At 49.1% G+C, this 13,395-nt stretch overlaps 1 protein-coding gene across 3 annotated transcripts in view; it reads right to left on the bottom strand.

Annotated features, from left to right (window-relative positions):
• The window catches only part of PMEPA1 (prostate transmembrane protein, androgen induced 1), a 52,768-nt gene that overhangs the window by 22,596 nt on the left and 16,777 nt on the right, over nucleotides 1-13,395 (bottom strand). For 2 of the 3 annotated variants that reach the window (XM_074888322.1, XM_074888323.1), the window contains exon 2: nucleotides 12,807-12,845. The exons of the other annotated variant lie outside the window; for it this stretch is intronic. In XM_074888322.1, coding sequence (XP_074744423.1) covers nucleotides 12,807-12,845 — 39 coding nt within the window. The remainder of the gene's footprint in view (nucleotides 1-12,806; nucleotides 12,846-13,395) is intronic. 3 annotated transcript variants of the gene reach the window in all.

The following is a 13,395-nucleotide window of genomic DNA, read 5'->3' as shown; positions in this document are numbered from 1 at the left end:
GAGAGGAAAGAACAAGGAACTTCAGATGGCAGATTACTCACCCTCCACCACTTGTCTGTTAGGTCATCTTAGAAACAATCAGACCAGGAGAAGTCATTATTGCAGTATTAGTGTATTAGCATCTGCTACATTTATCTTCTAAATAATACCTCCATAAAACCGCATACGAAGAGCCCATCAGATTGTCAACAATTGTATTTGTTTACAAGGCCGCATGGGAAGTACTGGAGATAGATACAGAGTATGATCCTGATACTGATATTGCCACTGCTGGCACTAAGCAGCAGCATCTTGAAGCTGGAGCTGCAGCAGCAACAGCCAAGCATTAAAGGGAGCAGGATCAGGCCTGTGACAACAGACAGGTCAGCTGGGAAGAGCCCACTGGATTTGGTCCTGCTTCATGCATCATCAGGACAGTTAACAGCTAAATGGCATTTCCAGATTCAACATGGCCAGTTCTGATGTAGGTAACACCACGCAAGCTAGTGATGGCAGGCTGAGAACAGGGCAGGAGGGCAGAGAGCAAGGGGGACTCAAAAAAGGAGCCAGTTTGAGAAAAAACATTGCTGGAAAATGGGTGATGGGGTCCCAAGAAGTCACGTTCATAGTGTCAGTCCTTGGGCCATAACTGCGTTTAACATAGCTCATTTTCTTCATTTGTCACCCCAAGTAATCAAGCATCACATCCTCTGAGTCACTGGCAAACGATGGCCTCATCCTGCACCTCCACCCCCTTTTTTTGTTTGTTTTAAAGGAAATAGCCCCATTTCATGCTTATAGCCACGGAAGTATCAGACTGGTTGGGCCACAGAAAATTCTTTTAGTCCTTAAAACACAGTAACTGTCCCGATCATATCACTGTGCCTGTTCTTAAAAGGTGACCTTCCCAAGCTAGCATGGCCACAGTGGCAGCTGCAGGGAGTGGGACCTGCACTCAAGGGCCAGAAAGGCAGGACCAGCATGGCAGCACTCAGCTTCTACATGGAAATTACAAACCTGAGAGCTGGGGCCAGCAGCTCTTTCAGCTTGGACACCTCCTGACTCTGAGCAGGGAGCTGCCAACTGGAGACCTGTTTAGAGAAAGTCCTAAAGACACCAACCAACTCCCTCAGACCAATGAGAACTAGTGAGGTTCTCTGGGACACTCAAGCCCTTCTCTCCATTTTGTGCCTATTTCTCTCATCCTCCCCCTTTCCAAGATTTTGAGACAACTTATTTTATGCACAGTAAGCCTGATCCCAGCCTACTGAGATGACTGGAAGGAGTACATTGCTTTTGAAGTTACTCCCAAGGGTAAGGACAGCTAAACTGGATTAAAAGCATAAAGCAATTTTGATTTTGCACTTAAAAGATAGGTAAAATTGCTTGCTCACTAGAAACTGTTGAACAAGGCTCACTGCCCCCATCAAGCTGAGAACAACCAGAGTATCTCCTGCTCCCCGAGAAGCAGCACGATGGCAGCAGGCCTGCACGATGTCTGGGGCAGGGGCAAGGCCAGCGTGTCACCCGCCCTCTTGAACATAAGCATCCAGAGAGAGGGATATAGGAACAAGACTTTACTGTCTGCAATCATAAATAGCATGAACCAGAAAAAAAAAAATATCAAAAAATCAGCGAAAAAACACAGTACACAATATCTGGATCAAACCCTGCCAGCCAACCCTGAAAGACCAAAGAGGTTTTGTTTGTCAGGGGTATTTCTACAGCTAGTAAAAATAAACACATTAATATGTAAGTATTTTCATATACCCTGGAAACACTCCTGATCAATATGTGGCTTGCTACCGTAGAGGTTTTTTTTCCTTCCACCAAGCAGAAACTCATGACAAAGGAAAGCACATCTCATTTATGAACTTAGCTATAAATACTTTTGCTAACTGCCATTTAGGAATTTCATTTCCTGCTTGAGCAAGTCCTGTTGAAAGAGGCAATTACCAAATTTGTTTCTAGTTATAGAAATAGATGTTTGTCGCTGCCCACATCTGTTTCGACAGACAAATTGCCAGTCGTGGACGCTCCAAGGAGAGCAAGTGCTCCATCCCGGGAGGGCTTTGCCACCTCTCCAGAAAGCTAACAGCAATTACAGGGATTGGGTTTCCGATTCCAACTTCATTTGAGCCCCATCTCCCGCTGCAACGGAGCTGCCTCACATCGACGGGGCACCTGCAGCTTCACAGTCAGCCGCAGCCGCCTGCACCACGTCACCCGGCGCACACCACCGAGCGCTGCCAGCAGTGCCGTAGCCTGCTCCCTCCTCCTGCTGCTGCGGAGACACTAAGGAATATGCGTTTCATTAATCACCAGGCCCATCAAAACAAGGCAACTTTAATTCTGCAGGTCACGAGGATCCAGTACGCTGCATCTGTTGTACGCACAGAAAGGAAGGCAGCAGCAAGGCATTCTCCTCGCCTGCAAAGCAGTAAGATGGCACAGGCATTCCTGCTCTCAGTGGGACACCCCACCGCAAAACAGCCAGCAGTGAGGGCACACGGGTGCGGAGATGGGGGCTCATGGCTGTCACCAGCATGGACCACAGCCTCTCCCGGCTGAACGCGGTATACGCCAGGTTTTACTGTGTCTCCCTCTCCAATGTCCTCACTTTCCACTTTCCTCCACCCTGGCTGTCCTCTAGAAAGTTTTCTTTCCACCTATTCCTGGGAAAACCATTCATCGGCCAATTCCCAATATGCTCAGCCATGGCCTCGCCAGGGCCAGCTGCAGCTCAGGTGTCCCAGTGCCAGCACCCAACCCCCAGCACGGCACCCAGCAAGACCTGTGGGACCAGTGCTCAAGCAGGGGCACCCCGAGAGGGACACAAGGACAAGCAGGAACACCCATGCCTCCCTGCCACAAGCATAACACCCATCGAATCACACCCAGCACCCGGCTCAGGGATGTGGCAGAGGAGCAGGGAAGCTACGAAACACCATGAGCTGTGGCTGGGGAACCTGTGCTCCTCCAGCATTTTTTCTGTGTGAATCAGCACGGCTCCCCCCACGCTGCCTCACTTATCAACCCGGCACAGCCCCGAGGAGCCCATCGGCATTTGGGAGCGGTGCCGGGGACCCTGCCGTGCCCCCGTTCCGAGGCCGCAGTGCTGCAGCTCCCCTGGGGGCCCCGGGACATGTGCCCCCGGGCAGCAGTGCCGCAGGGGCTGCCCCGACACGCGGCTCCCAGACGGGTGTCGAAACACGGGTTGAGCAAGTTGGCCAAAGCCACACAGGTCATGACGGGGCTGTAACTGCAACCGGATTTCCTCAGCCCCATCCAGGGCCGACCAGCAGGACACCACTCCCTTCTCTGCCTCTTAAGCACTGTTACCGTCTATATCATTTTGCAGCTTTTGCTTACAAAAGGAGTGACCTTTCACAAGGTAAGTTACTCCCATAGAACAAGGACAATCTTAAGTTACAGACATAATTATGCACTGCAGAAAGAAATATGCAAAATGCATGCAAATATCCAGACACACACACTTCGTTTGGTCACTGCAATATTCAAGTTCAGTTCCTGAACTGGTCTGAACACCACCAGATGGAAGCGAATGCATGTGCATACTCTCACACAGAGATGTGAAAACAAATTTCATATTTCTATATGCACACGCACCAGAGCGAATGGGGGAGGTGCGTAAAACCGCCCCAAATCTGACAACATTAAAGGTAATAAATTTACTTCCACCTCAGCTGTAGCAACAGCCTGAGAAAGGTTTTAACTCCTACAGCAGATCTGCTGGAAATGTCTAAGTTTTGTTGTAGCGTTTTGCATTTGTCAGTTTTTAAGCACGCACAAAAAGAGAAGCCCTTCTCCCACGTACAGCCCGGCAGCGTTTGCTCGGCAGAGAGGTTTCTGGGGCTGGGTGGCCATGCCCTCCCCATCCCCATCCCCTGGCACATCTGCGTCCCTCCTGCCCGCCCCATTGTCCCCAGCACCCCCGTCCCGTCCCCACGCAGCCCCCAGACGGCAGATTGATGACACGGGGCGCCGGCGGGGAGCCGACCCCCGAGGTCAGCCCCGACAATAGGTCTGTGGGGGCGGTGGGAGGGAAGAGGCCACGGGGGCGAGGAGCCCCCCTGGCTCGCCCACCCCCTCCACGGAGGTGATTTCGAAACGGCTTTTCAAGCCGCCCCCCCCCGCCGGCCACCCGCCACCTGCCCGCGGGACGGGGACTCGGGGCGGCCCCGGGGGGCGGGGGGGGCGGCAGCTGCCCTCGCACCGGGGCGGAGGGCGGCTTCGGGAGGACGGTGAGGGGGGGAGAACAGAGAGGGGAGGATTATCCATGGACACAGCCTGTCCCCTTTTCACTGCATTTAACAATAAAGCAGTAGCTATAGCAACGGGGTTAATTAATGCATCCGATTTGCATAACTAAAACTCTGAACCCATTCAAGCCTTGCTGATATTTTCATTCTTAAACCTGGCCTGCAAGGCTGTGCTCTTATGGCAAGGGGAACCCAAACAAACACGGTACTGCTGTACTGGCAGAGAGATGCAGGGACACACCGGGCACCGCACAAAGCCACCCCTGCTGCAGCGTTGACCTGCCCGAGAGGCTCCAAGAGCCGTTTGCTCCACATACCTTTATTCCCCCAGAAAGCATTAGCATTTGCAAATAAGCATGGGGAAGAGAACAGGAAAATGGGGACTGAAGTGTCCTTCAGAAAATAAAACAGGGGAAAAAGTGATTTTCAGAGATGGAGTAAAGCACATTCCAAGACAGAGGGGGTAAGGAGATAGGCAATGTAAAGGTTTCAGACTATCGTATAACCAGAGGGGGAAATGTCTTCTCACCACAAACATGCATCTGCATGATGTCTAGACAGTCATAAAAAGGGCAATTAAAGTACTGCAGGCTGCAGTAAGCTAATGTCTCCTCTCCCAGTCTAAACAGTTGAAACATACCGTACTAACTTAGAAAAAAAACATATAGGATAGAGAGAGAAAGACAAGTTTGTAAGGAAAAATGTTTTGAAATTCAGTTTTAAATAAGCCAGTAAATTAATTCAACCTTGTCAAATCTTTGCCTTATAACATATCAAATATTCCGCCTGCGTCCTGTCTAGACTGCGATAACAAAGGGCATTTAAAGCCCTGCAAGATGCGCTGACAGAGTAGCCATTTAAAGATGCAGTATTGCTTTCTCCATCTAAAACGATTTGTCAGATGGAGTTAAAATGAAAATGATAAGTAATCACTCTGGTTCACAACCATTTCAAAAGAAAAAAAACCACAAAAACCCCACAGCTCATAGATATAAATCCCACTAAAATCATTCCAATGTATCATTCCAGTGGGATTTGTTGGGTCTTTTTTTTTTATGGCATTTGCTTTTTTTTTTTTATTTTGTTAATCTGAGATGTCACTAGCTTTCTGCAGCACACGCATTTCTAAATAGGAGTGTATTAAGTTTGAAAAAGCCAATTTCAAGTACTAATTGATTTATTGATATAAAATGATGACTTGCAGAGAGATGCCATTGTAACTCCAAGGGTTAACACTGAAAAGGAATTTTTTTTTTTATTTACTTAAAAGCAAAAGAATAAACAATATCTCACATGAGATAAACTGGCCAGTCTCCATCACTGACACAGTTCAGCCTGGGCAGTCACTGTCCTCATGAGAGCAAGAGAGAAAGAAAAGTTAAAGCAAACTATGTGGGTGTGCACAGCATGTTTTTTTTACTGAGAAAGGACAGTTTTCTGGAAAAAGCTAAACTAGATATAATCCTGTCTAACGTAAGAAATGTTCTCCTCTCTTCCTGAGCTTTATCAGCTGCTAGAGAACCAAAATCTCAGAAAATACATATACACAAAATAGCTGATCTGGCTTAACAGGATGGCTAACGCTGCCGACCATGGAGCAGGCGCCCGCAGGCCTACAGCTACCCTCCAGGCAGCCGCTTTTAGCAAATTGCAAGACTGGCTTTTAAAGACTGTTTTGTTGTGATTGGGGTGTGCCCAGCCCCGGGTCCAACCGCACCACACAGTCGCTTCCGTGAGGGGGTCACGGTGGGGAGTCACCTCTGGAAGTTCAAAACCGGGTTGACCTCATTCTCTGCTCCTCACCCTATAGCATACCACCACCACGGCGTTCGTACCTCCCCTCTGTCTCCCCACCCTTGTTTCTTAATTATTATTTTAATAAGACTGTTTCCAACTTCACTGTTCATTCCACAATAGCCCAAGGGCTACAACTGTTCATTAGACAGAATTTCTGCTTTAATTGCACTGACACAGATGTGTCGGTTATCTGGAAGAAATTACTAAAATGAGCAGTAAAGAATGGGGCTGGATGCTTTTCCTCCCTTATGGAGAGTTTAATTTAATGTTATTTCCCCCCACACCCCATACAAGCAGCATCATTCGGTGCACTGCAGGTTCGCAGAAGAATTAACCCCAAATTGTTCCCGCTGCCATGGTGCATGCAGGTGCACTTTGCTCCCCACGCTGCACTAGGATTTCTACAAGGGCAGAAAGCACGTTTCCCTCCAGGGACTGCAGACATGGCACTGGAGGGGCCCGACACCACCCGACCCACCGGGCTCTGCATCCACGGATGCACAGAGCAGAGCCCCAGGGTCCCAGGAGAGGAGTGGGTGGCTGACACCCTGCCCGGCTGATATGTCCATGTTCCCCCCGTGTCCCCCAGGCAGTGCAAGTTGGTGACATGCACCTGAGACTGGAAGTATCCGAGACCACCAGTAAAGCTTTAGGGAAGAAGTTCAAGCCTTGACCTGACCATAACTTGTGGGTTTTGCCATCAGGACAACACGAAGTCCCCAATGAACACTTGGCTGCAGCCACCACGAGCACCTGTGCTGTCACGGCTTTCAGTGACTCCAGAATCACAACCCCTCATTAAGATGTGAAAGCACAAACCTCGGCAGGGCAGGAGGCAATGCCACCACTGCCCAACAGCTCGTGTCCATCCCTGTACCAGCACTGTGGCTGCCAGGCCTGGGGTGCAAAACAGGCTCCCTCAGTCCCCCCTCACCCTCTGCAAAGAGGTAAATCACAGACATAGAAAACGTCATTGCTTCTGCTCAACAGTGTCCAGGCTTCAAACCCGCCACGGTTGTGCAGCTGTCAAATCAGCCATGGAGTTTACATGAACTTCCTCTGCAATTCATGTTGGCGAGAGCCAGGCTCATAATAGCCTTGGATTCACAGAGAAAGAGCTGCCAGTGTTATTTCTATTTAAAACCTCTATTTGAGCTTCATACACTCATTCTTCACACATAATACACATGCATATACACACAAAATGTAGAAGTGAGCCAGATCCAGAAGAATTTCACTTCACCAAGAGCACTGCCTAATAGCAATTTCAGATTTTGGCTCACTGTATTATTTAATAGATTTTAATTCAATAATAAAAAATATGAACCTGCCAATTTTTTGTTACATCTTTTTGCCAGGAAGAAAAAAAAAAAAAGAAGAAACCATGCAAGAAACTTGCTACTAATTTATTTATTGAACCATTCCTTCCCACCCCACCCAGGCATGGGACTGCTCTCCTAAGCAGCAGCACAAAGGCACTGGCCAGGCCAGGTGAAGGCTGAAGCTGCTCAGCCAGCCAGGGTGGGCTGAGGCAGGGGGAACAAGCAGATGCACATCAAGGGTTCAAGTCCCATCTCTGAATATGTCTAAAAGCCATTAAAAATGTCTCTTTCAGCAAAACTCATCTTTGATTTAAAGCAGGGGAAAAAATTCACAAATGCTTCATGTCAAAAAAAGTCTGCATTAATGGAAAAAAAACGTTCCTTTGTTGCTAGGGGACTTATTTGCTTTGTATCTGCTGAAAACCTTTAAAATTCCACTATTGTATTTTAACAAAACCCCAAGATTGAAGCATCTCATGTGCTAAAAATCGAGACAGAGCACATCAGTTCCATCCTTCATTTGTAAGTACTTTGCTCAGGCCTGACTTCGTTTTGTATCTTGGTCCTCGATGCTTTTTGGCAGTTTGCTCTAGACTTACTGGCAAGGGCTAAAAGGTTTCTATTTAGCTGGTGTCAGCTGAGCATCTGTGCCTGCAAGAACTGGAGTGGGGGTGATCCCGACTGCATTTCAAAAGCGCATTCCTTTTTTGGGAGCTGCCACAATAATTTTAAATCTTAAGTGTGTTTGGGTAGCAGGGTGACTCCCTCCAGAGGGGTCCCCGCTGCAGTCCCTAAGGGAGCACCAGATTCTGGGAAGGTTTCCTGACCAGCAGAGGGAAAAGGAGCTGGGAACGCTCCCTAACCTGTGACCCTGATAACAAAAGGCAGGGAGAGCGTCTAGACCTCCAGTCTGATGGCGAGTGAAGGCGGGTATTGTGCTGCCTCAGACAAGGCAGGCACACATGCGCTGCGGGACAGGAGCAGTGATGCAAACCCCAGCTGCAGCGATCAACAGCATCGCCCCGAAATGCACCAGGTTACTGAGAAGGGAGGCCAGGCACAGCCCACCCTTCCTGGCCAGCGCAGGGTTTAGCAGCGGCTTTCAGGGCAGCTCCCAGTTTCCAGCACAGCTGGACCCAGTGGAGATGAAGGAGCTCACGGGGTTTCCTGCCTCACCAGTCCTGAGTTTCCATTTGCCTCCACGTATTTCACATATACCATCCTCACACTCCCAAATGCAACCATCCTGCAATTCCAGCTCTGTGCAGATCCCAACAGGAGAGCACAAAAAAAAAAAAGCTTCCTTCCACAGAGCCTTTATTTTCTGCTTTCCCTGTCTTAGTTAAAAGGGGACAAAAGATATTCCCTTTCCACCAAGCCTAGAGATCAGGTCAACATTCAGAAAAGCTGAAGTCAAGACCCAGTTCTACCATGTATTTCTTATGTGACCCAGAACAAGCCCCTTGGCTTCCCACCGTAGTAGGTCCCCACATACAAAAATACAAATACCCTAAATAAATGCTAGAGCTAATAGCAGGTTACTGCCAGGGAACTGCACGAAGAGAAAACAAAAGACCTATTAAAAGCCCTCCTTCATCTCTGCCAGAAAGAAAACACTATTACTCAGTACTTAAAAAGATGCATTAAAGGAGAGAGTGCAGCCAGGGGTTTAAGGACACCCCTGGCAGAGCAGCAGGGGAAGTGCTCCCGACCAGCCACCCCCCATGCACCCTCAGGACAAGGTTTTCCCTGGGGTGCTCCCACACCCTGACCATGCCCTTGGCCATACCCTGACCGTGCCCTTGGCCATGCTACCACAGGCAGTGGGAGCAGCACCCGAGTGGTCCTGGCAGACAGCAGGGCTGGTCCTGTTACAGTCCCACACCAAAATGCACCAACCTGCAGATCAGGACTTCTGGCAAAACAAAAATCATTAGTTTCATACTTCCCAAAGGAAAGATAACTACCTCTCAGAACGCCTGTTTTCTGCCATGCTCCAACCCAGCTGTATGAAGGTGAAACCAGAGGGACCACATACACACAGAGGTGGTAGCACTGGTGTGGTACCACCCTGGGCATCAGCAGCACTCACTGGCCCAGGAGCACCACTCCACACAGGACCTACAACCCTGGGCACAACCAAGAGCCACCTCAGCCAGCTGCAGAGGACCCTCCATCCTTCTGCCACCCCCAGGGGTTATAGCCTGAAGCCAAGCAAAAACAGCCCCAGCAGCTGAGATAGTTTATATAGCCATTAAAAGCCCACCCCCTTCTGATGAGAGGTGAAATATTAACAGCTGATGGGGAATACACTGAATTCAGAGCAAGAGAGGAGTTTTATTATCCTGGTAGCTACCTGATGACAATCCTTCACCAACACACCCTACCACATCCATACCTTTCTACCTGAAAAAAAAGTGAGGGACAGGGAGTTTCTTCTCCCCCTGCCTCCATCCCTTCCTACCCCATTTCCAAAACCTCAGCCCTCCTGCAGCAACTCCTTCCCCAGGTGCTCCAGGTCCCTGGGGCCGCCCAGGCACTAACGCTGCCTGCAGAGCTGGGAGCTGCAGCAGGACACTGCATGGTGGCACCAGGGTGAGATACCATGCACCTGCAGTCTCAGCGAGGTCCAGCCCAAACTTCCTCGCAGCTTGGCACCTCCCATGGCAGCAGCCCATCTTCTGACAACTGCGTGTGATTTATTTTTGGTACGCATGCACAGGGAGACTGAGAGATCCTACACTGGGATTTTATCAGCAGTATGCAGCTATGGAAACAAACCCATTTAGACTAATATAACAAAATGCCCAAACCCACAACAATAAAATAAAGAATGATGCATATGGGCATTTTCACAGGGGAGCGTTGCAGCAAACACAGCGCATGACCCAGCTTCTGGGAAACAGGGGAGGTCTGTGTGTCCACTCGGACAGAATTCACTCAAACTTCTAAGAAATCAGGAGATCACGCATTTTTATCTAGCTACATGTTTTGGCTTCTGAGTTTTGTTTTGTGCAAACCTTTCACCCTGCCCTTTGATTTGAAAGGGTTCAAGGACTGCATCTCCTAAATCAGATGAGTGGCTTGTTGGTGAGGGCATCTCCTCTTCACCCTCTGTACTCGTTCCCGGACACCCTCTGTGAGAAGCAGAATAGCCAACACAAAAACCCAGCAGAAATTGCAGCACCCCTTTTTGCTCCCCGTGGGGAGGACGGCAGCGCCTGACCATGCCCCCTGTGCACAGCTCTGGGCAGAGGCTGCAGCCCAGCCAAACTGATCTCCTCTCAGCAGGAGAGAGAGATCCACAGGTCATTTACAGAAATTCAAGAGTCTGGCATCCACACCAGAGGCATCCAGGACTTACCAGGAAGATGGTGGACCAGTTTAAAAACCCAAGAAAAAAAACAACAATGAAAACTAAGGCTCCCTTGAGACGGTCTCAGGTGGTGCTCCCTGCCCAGGGTTTGTGTTTTGATCCCCTGGGTGCAGGGCTTTAGCCTAGAAGGCAGAGGGATGGGCACGGGCATCTCTCCCCGAGGGTCCCAGCTCCACAGGCAGCACCAGGGTGCTCCGGGGGGACGCGGGGGGTGGAGGTGGCCATGTGTGGCAATACTGGCCCAGGCTGTAGCTGCAGACAAGGACGCAGACAACAAAGGCGAGGCAAAAAGCCATCGATAGAGGCAGCCACGTCTGGCAGAGCGCTGCTTTCAGAAGCCCGGGGAGACTTTCTGGGCATGCACCGATGTCTGCAAACGCAGGTCCTTGCTGGGCGCACAATTAAACTAGCAGCAAGATCGCTAAAGTGTCCTACACCATACTCCAAATAGTATCCAGTAAGATTAAAAACCCACAAAGAATACAAGAGTGTGGCAAAGAAGCAAGTAACTGGAGACTGCATGGAACAACTCTACAACAAAAAAAATTATATTTAATTTTCTGTTATTTATATTCTAAGAAAACCACATGTTTTCACTTGCATCTTTGCCTCCCTCCCGGAGGCACAAACATACACACGAAATGGGACAGGGAAGACCAGGGAAAGCAGGAAGAGCAGCACAGCTAGAACACATCCCTGCTCACACGCTTTCCTAAATCACAGGACAAGAAAACGGGTGCAAGTTTTACAACAGCGAAGCAACAGCAAACACCTTTTGTTAGAATGAAAATGCCCTGAGCTACGCTGCTCAGAGCGGCGTGACACTGGGGCTCCCTCCACCCGCCCGGCTTATCTGCTGAAATCTGTCATTTAAAGGATTAATATAAAATAAATATAAATAAATCATGGACTGCTGCAGGACAGTTTCCCTATAGACTGGTGTGAGTGTCCCAGCACCGAGGCTGTGTCTACCCTGCATGTACCGGCTGCTCCCAGCCTCCGGCTCCTGCTGTTCCCCTGCCTGATGTTTGCAGCATGATAACACTGCTGGTGGGACCAGTGGTGTCTTACAGCTTCTTTGCATAAGCAAGGACTATTTTGCTGTGCAACCAAATTGTGCCAACAGGCTCAAAACAGAGCAACAGAAATAATTATTTTTTGTCTTATTTTAGATTATTACTTTTACTAATAGATGCTTGATAAAAACCTTATGAATGATTTGTAGGTACTATAAGCATGTTAAAGATCTGAGTGTGGTTATAAGCCAAGGTCATAAACTCTATTGACTTCCCAGGCTCTGTAATAATTGATTAGCCATTTATTGAAATCATTTATTCACCACTTGTTAACACTTTATTTAGTCGGTTCTTCCCCAGCAGCCTTGGGACACGACATTTGAGCAAAGACGCCTTACTTTTGAGGTACTCTCATAAACTCAATTCTAAACTGAGAGCAACCCGTAAATGTTACAACAATGTCTTTATAAACCAGCAAAGGCTCTTTGCAAACAGGTTCAGCTCAAATCCAGCAGCCTGGTTCAACAGGGCTCCCGACGCTTGGTTTTCTCTGTCCTGAATGTGGGCAGCTCCTGCCACACTCAACAGAAGTCAAACATGCCATGACTTAAAAAAATTCAGGTTGTAAAACTACTTTCACAAAATACAGTGAAAGGTTTTTTCCCTCAACGTAATGCTGCTCATTAGTTTGCCAGAATAACAGCAAATGGAAGAGTACTCGTGCTTAAAAAGACATTCAGCTTTCAAAGATGTTTCTAAATTGAACAGCAGAAGTAAAAATCCCATCCAGGATTACCAAGTGCAGCCAGCTATTGGTAAGACAAAAAATACCAGGTTTGCACAATCAGCCTCTGAAGACACCACTGCATCCCCCTCTGCACCCCGAACAGCAGGTACCTGCTGCTCTCAGGGCAAGGCAACGTACCACCCATTTCGTCAAGCGAGTAACCAGGGTGTTTATAGTACAGCAGCTGCAATCATGCAATCAGCCTTCATAATTAGATCTTGGCAACTCTTGAAATACTTCACTTACCCAGTTTACCTGGAAAGGTGCGACCTAAACATTCAGTGCCTGGAGACATTTGAAAGAAAAACAGAAAGCATCTGTCAGTGATGGGAGCCACCTCCGACCGGCTGCACCACACACCCCAGCTCCCCTCTTGGGGGCTCATTCTTGAAGAACTCCCCCATAGCCAGCCACAGTTGACATCTGCACCCAAGCCTACCACCTCTGCAGTAGCCAGCAGTACCAAAAGCACTACAAGCCGAGTCTCACCACTCCTGGTAATGACCCCACATGCTTTTCCCACACCAGAAGCTGCAGCGCGAGTTCCCGTTCCTCTCCAGCCATGCCACTGCATGGGCTTCCCCAGGACCGCTCTCCTCCAGCCCTCACGGCCAACTCGCCTGATGACACGCCAAAGCCTGACGAAAGTTTGCAAAGTTTTTGGGATCACTCAGCCCACCCCAGAGACCTTCCCACCACGTTCAACAGTGTCAGACCGCCTGTCCATGGCCCCGGGCAGCACTGTGCGCTTCAAGGCACCGGGTGGGCTAGTTGTCACGTGCTGTCTTCTCTGCTAACACACATAGCTGAGCCCCACGTGCTGCTGAGCCTTGGT

The sequence above is a fragment of the Strix uralensis genome, chromosome 18, assembly GCF_047716275.1.
Source record: "Strix uralensis isolate ZFMK-TIS-50842 chromosome 18, bStrUra1, whole genome shotgun sequence".
NCBI classification, from domain to species: Eukaryota; Metazoa; Chordata; class Aves; order Strigiformes; family Strigidae; genus Strix; species Strix uralensis.
The sequence above is the reverse complement of the archived record's forward strand: the minus strand, read 5'-3'. Positions and strand labels throughout refer to the sequence as shown.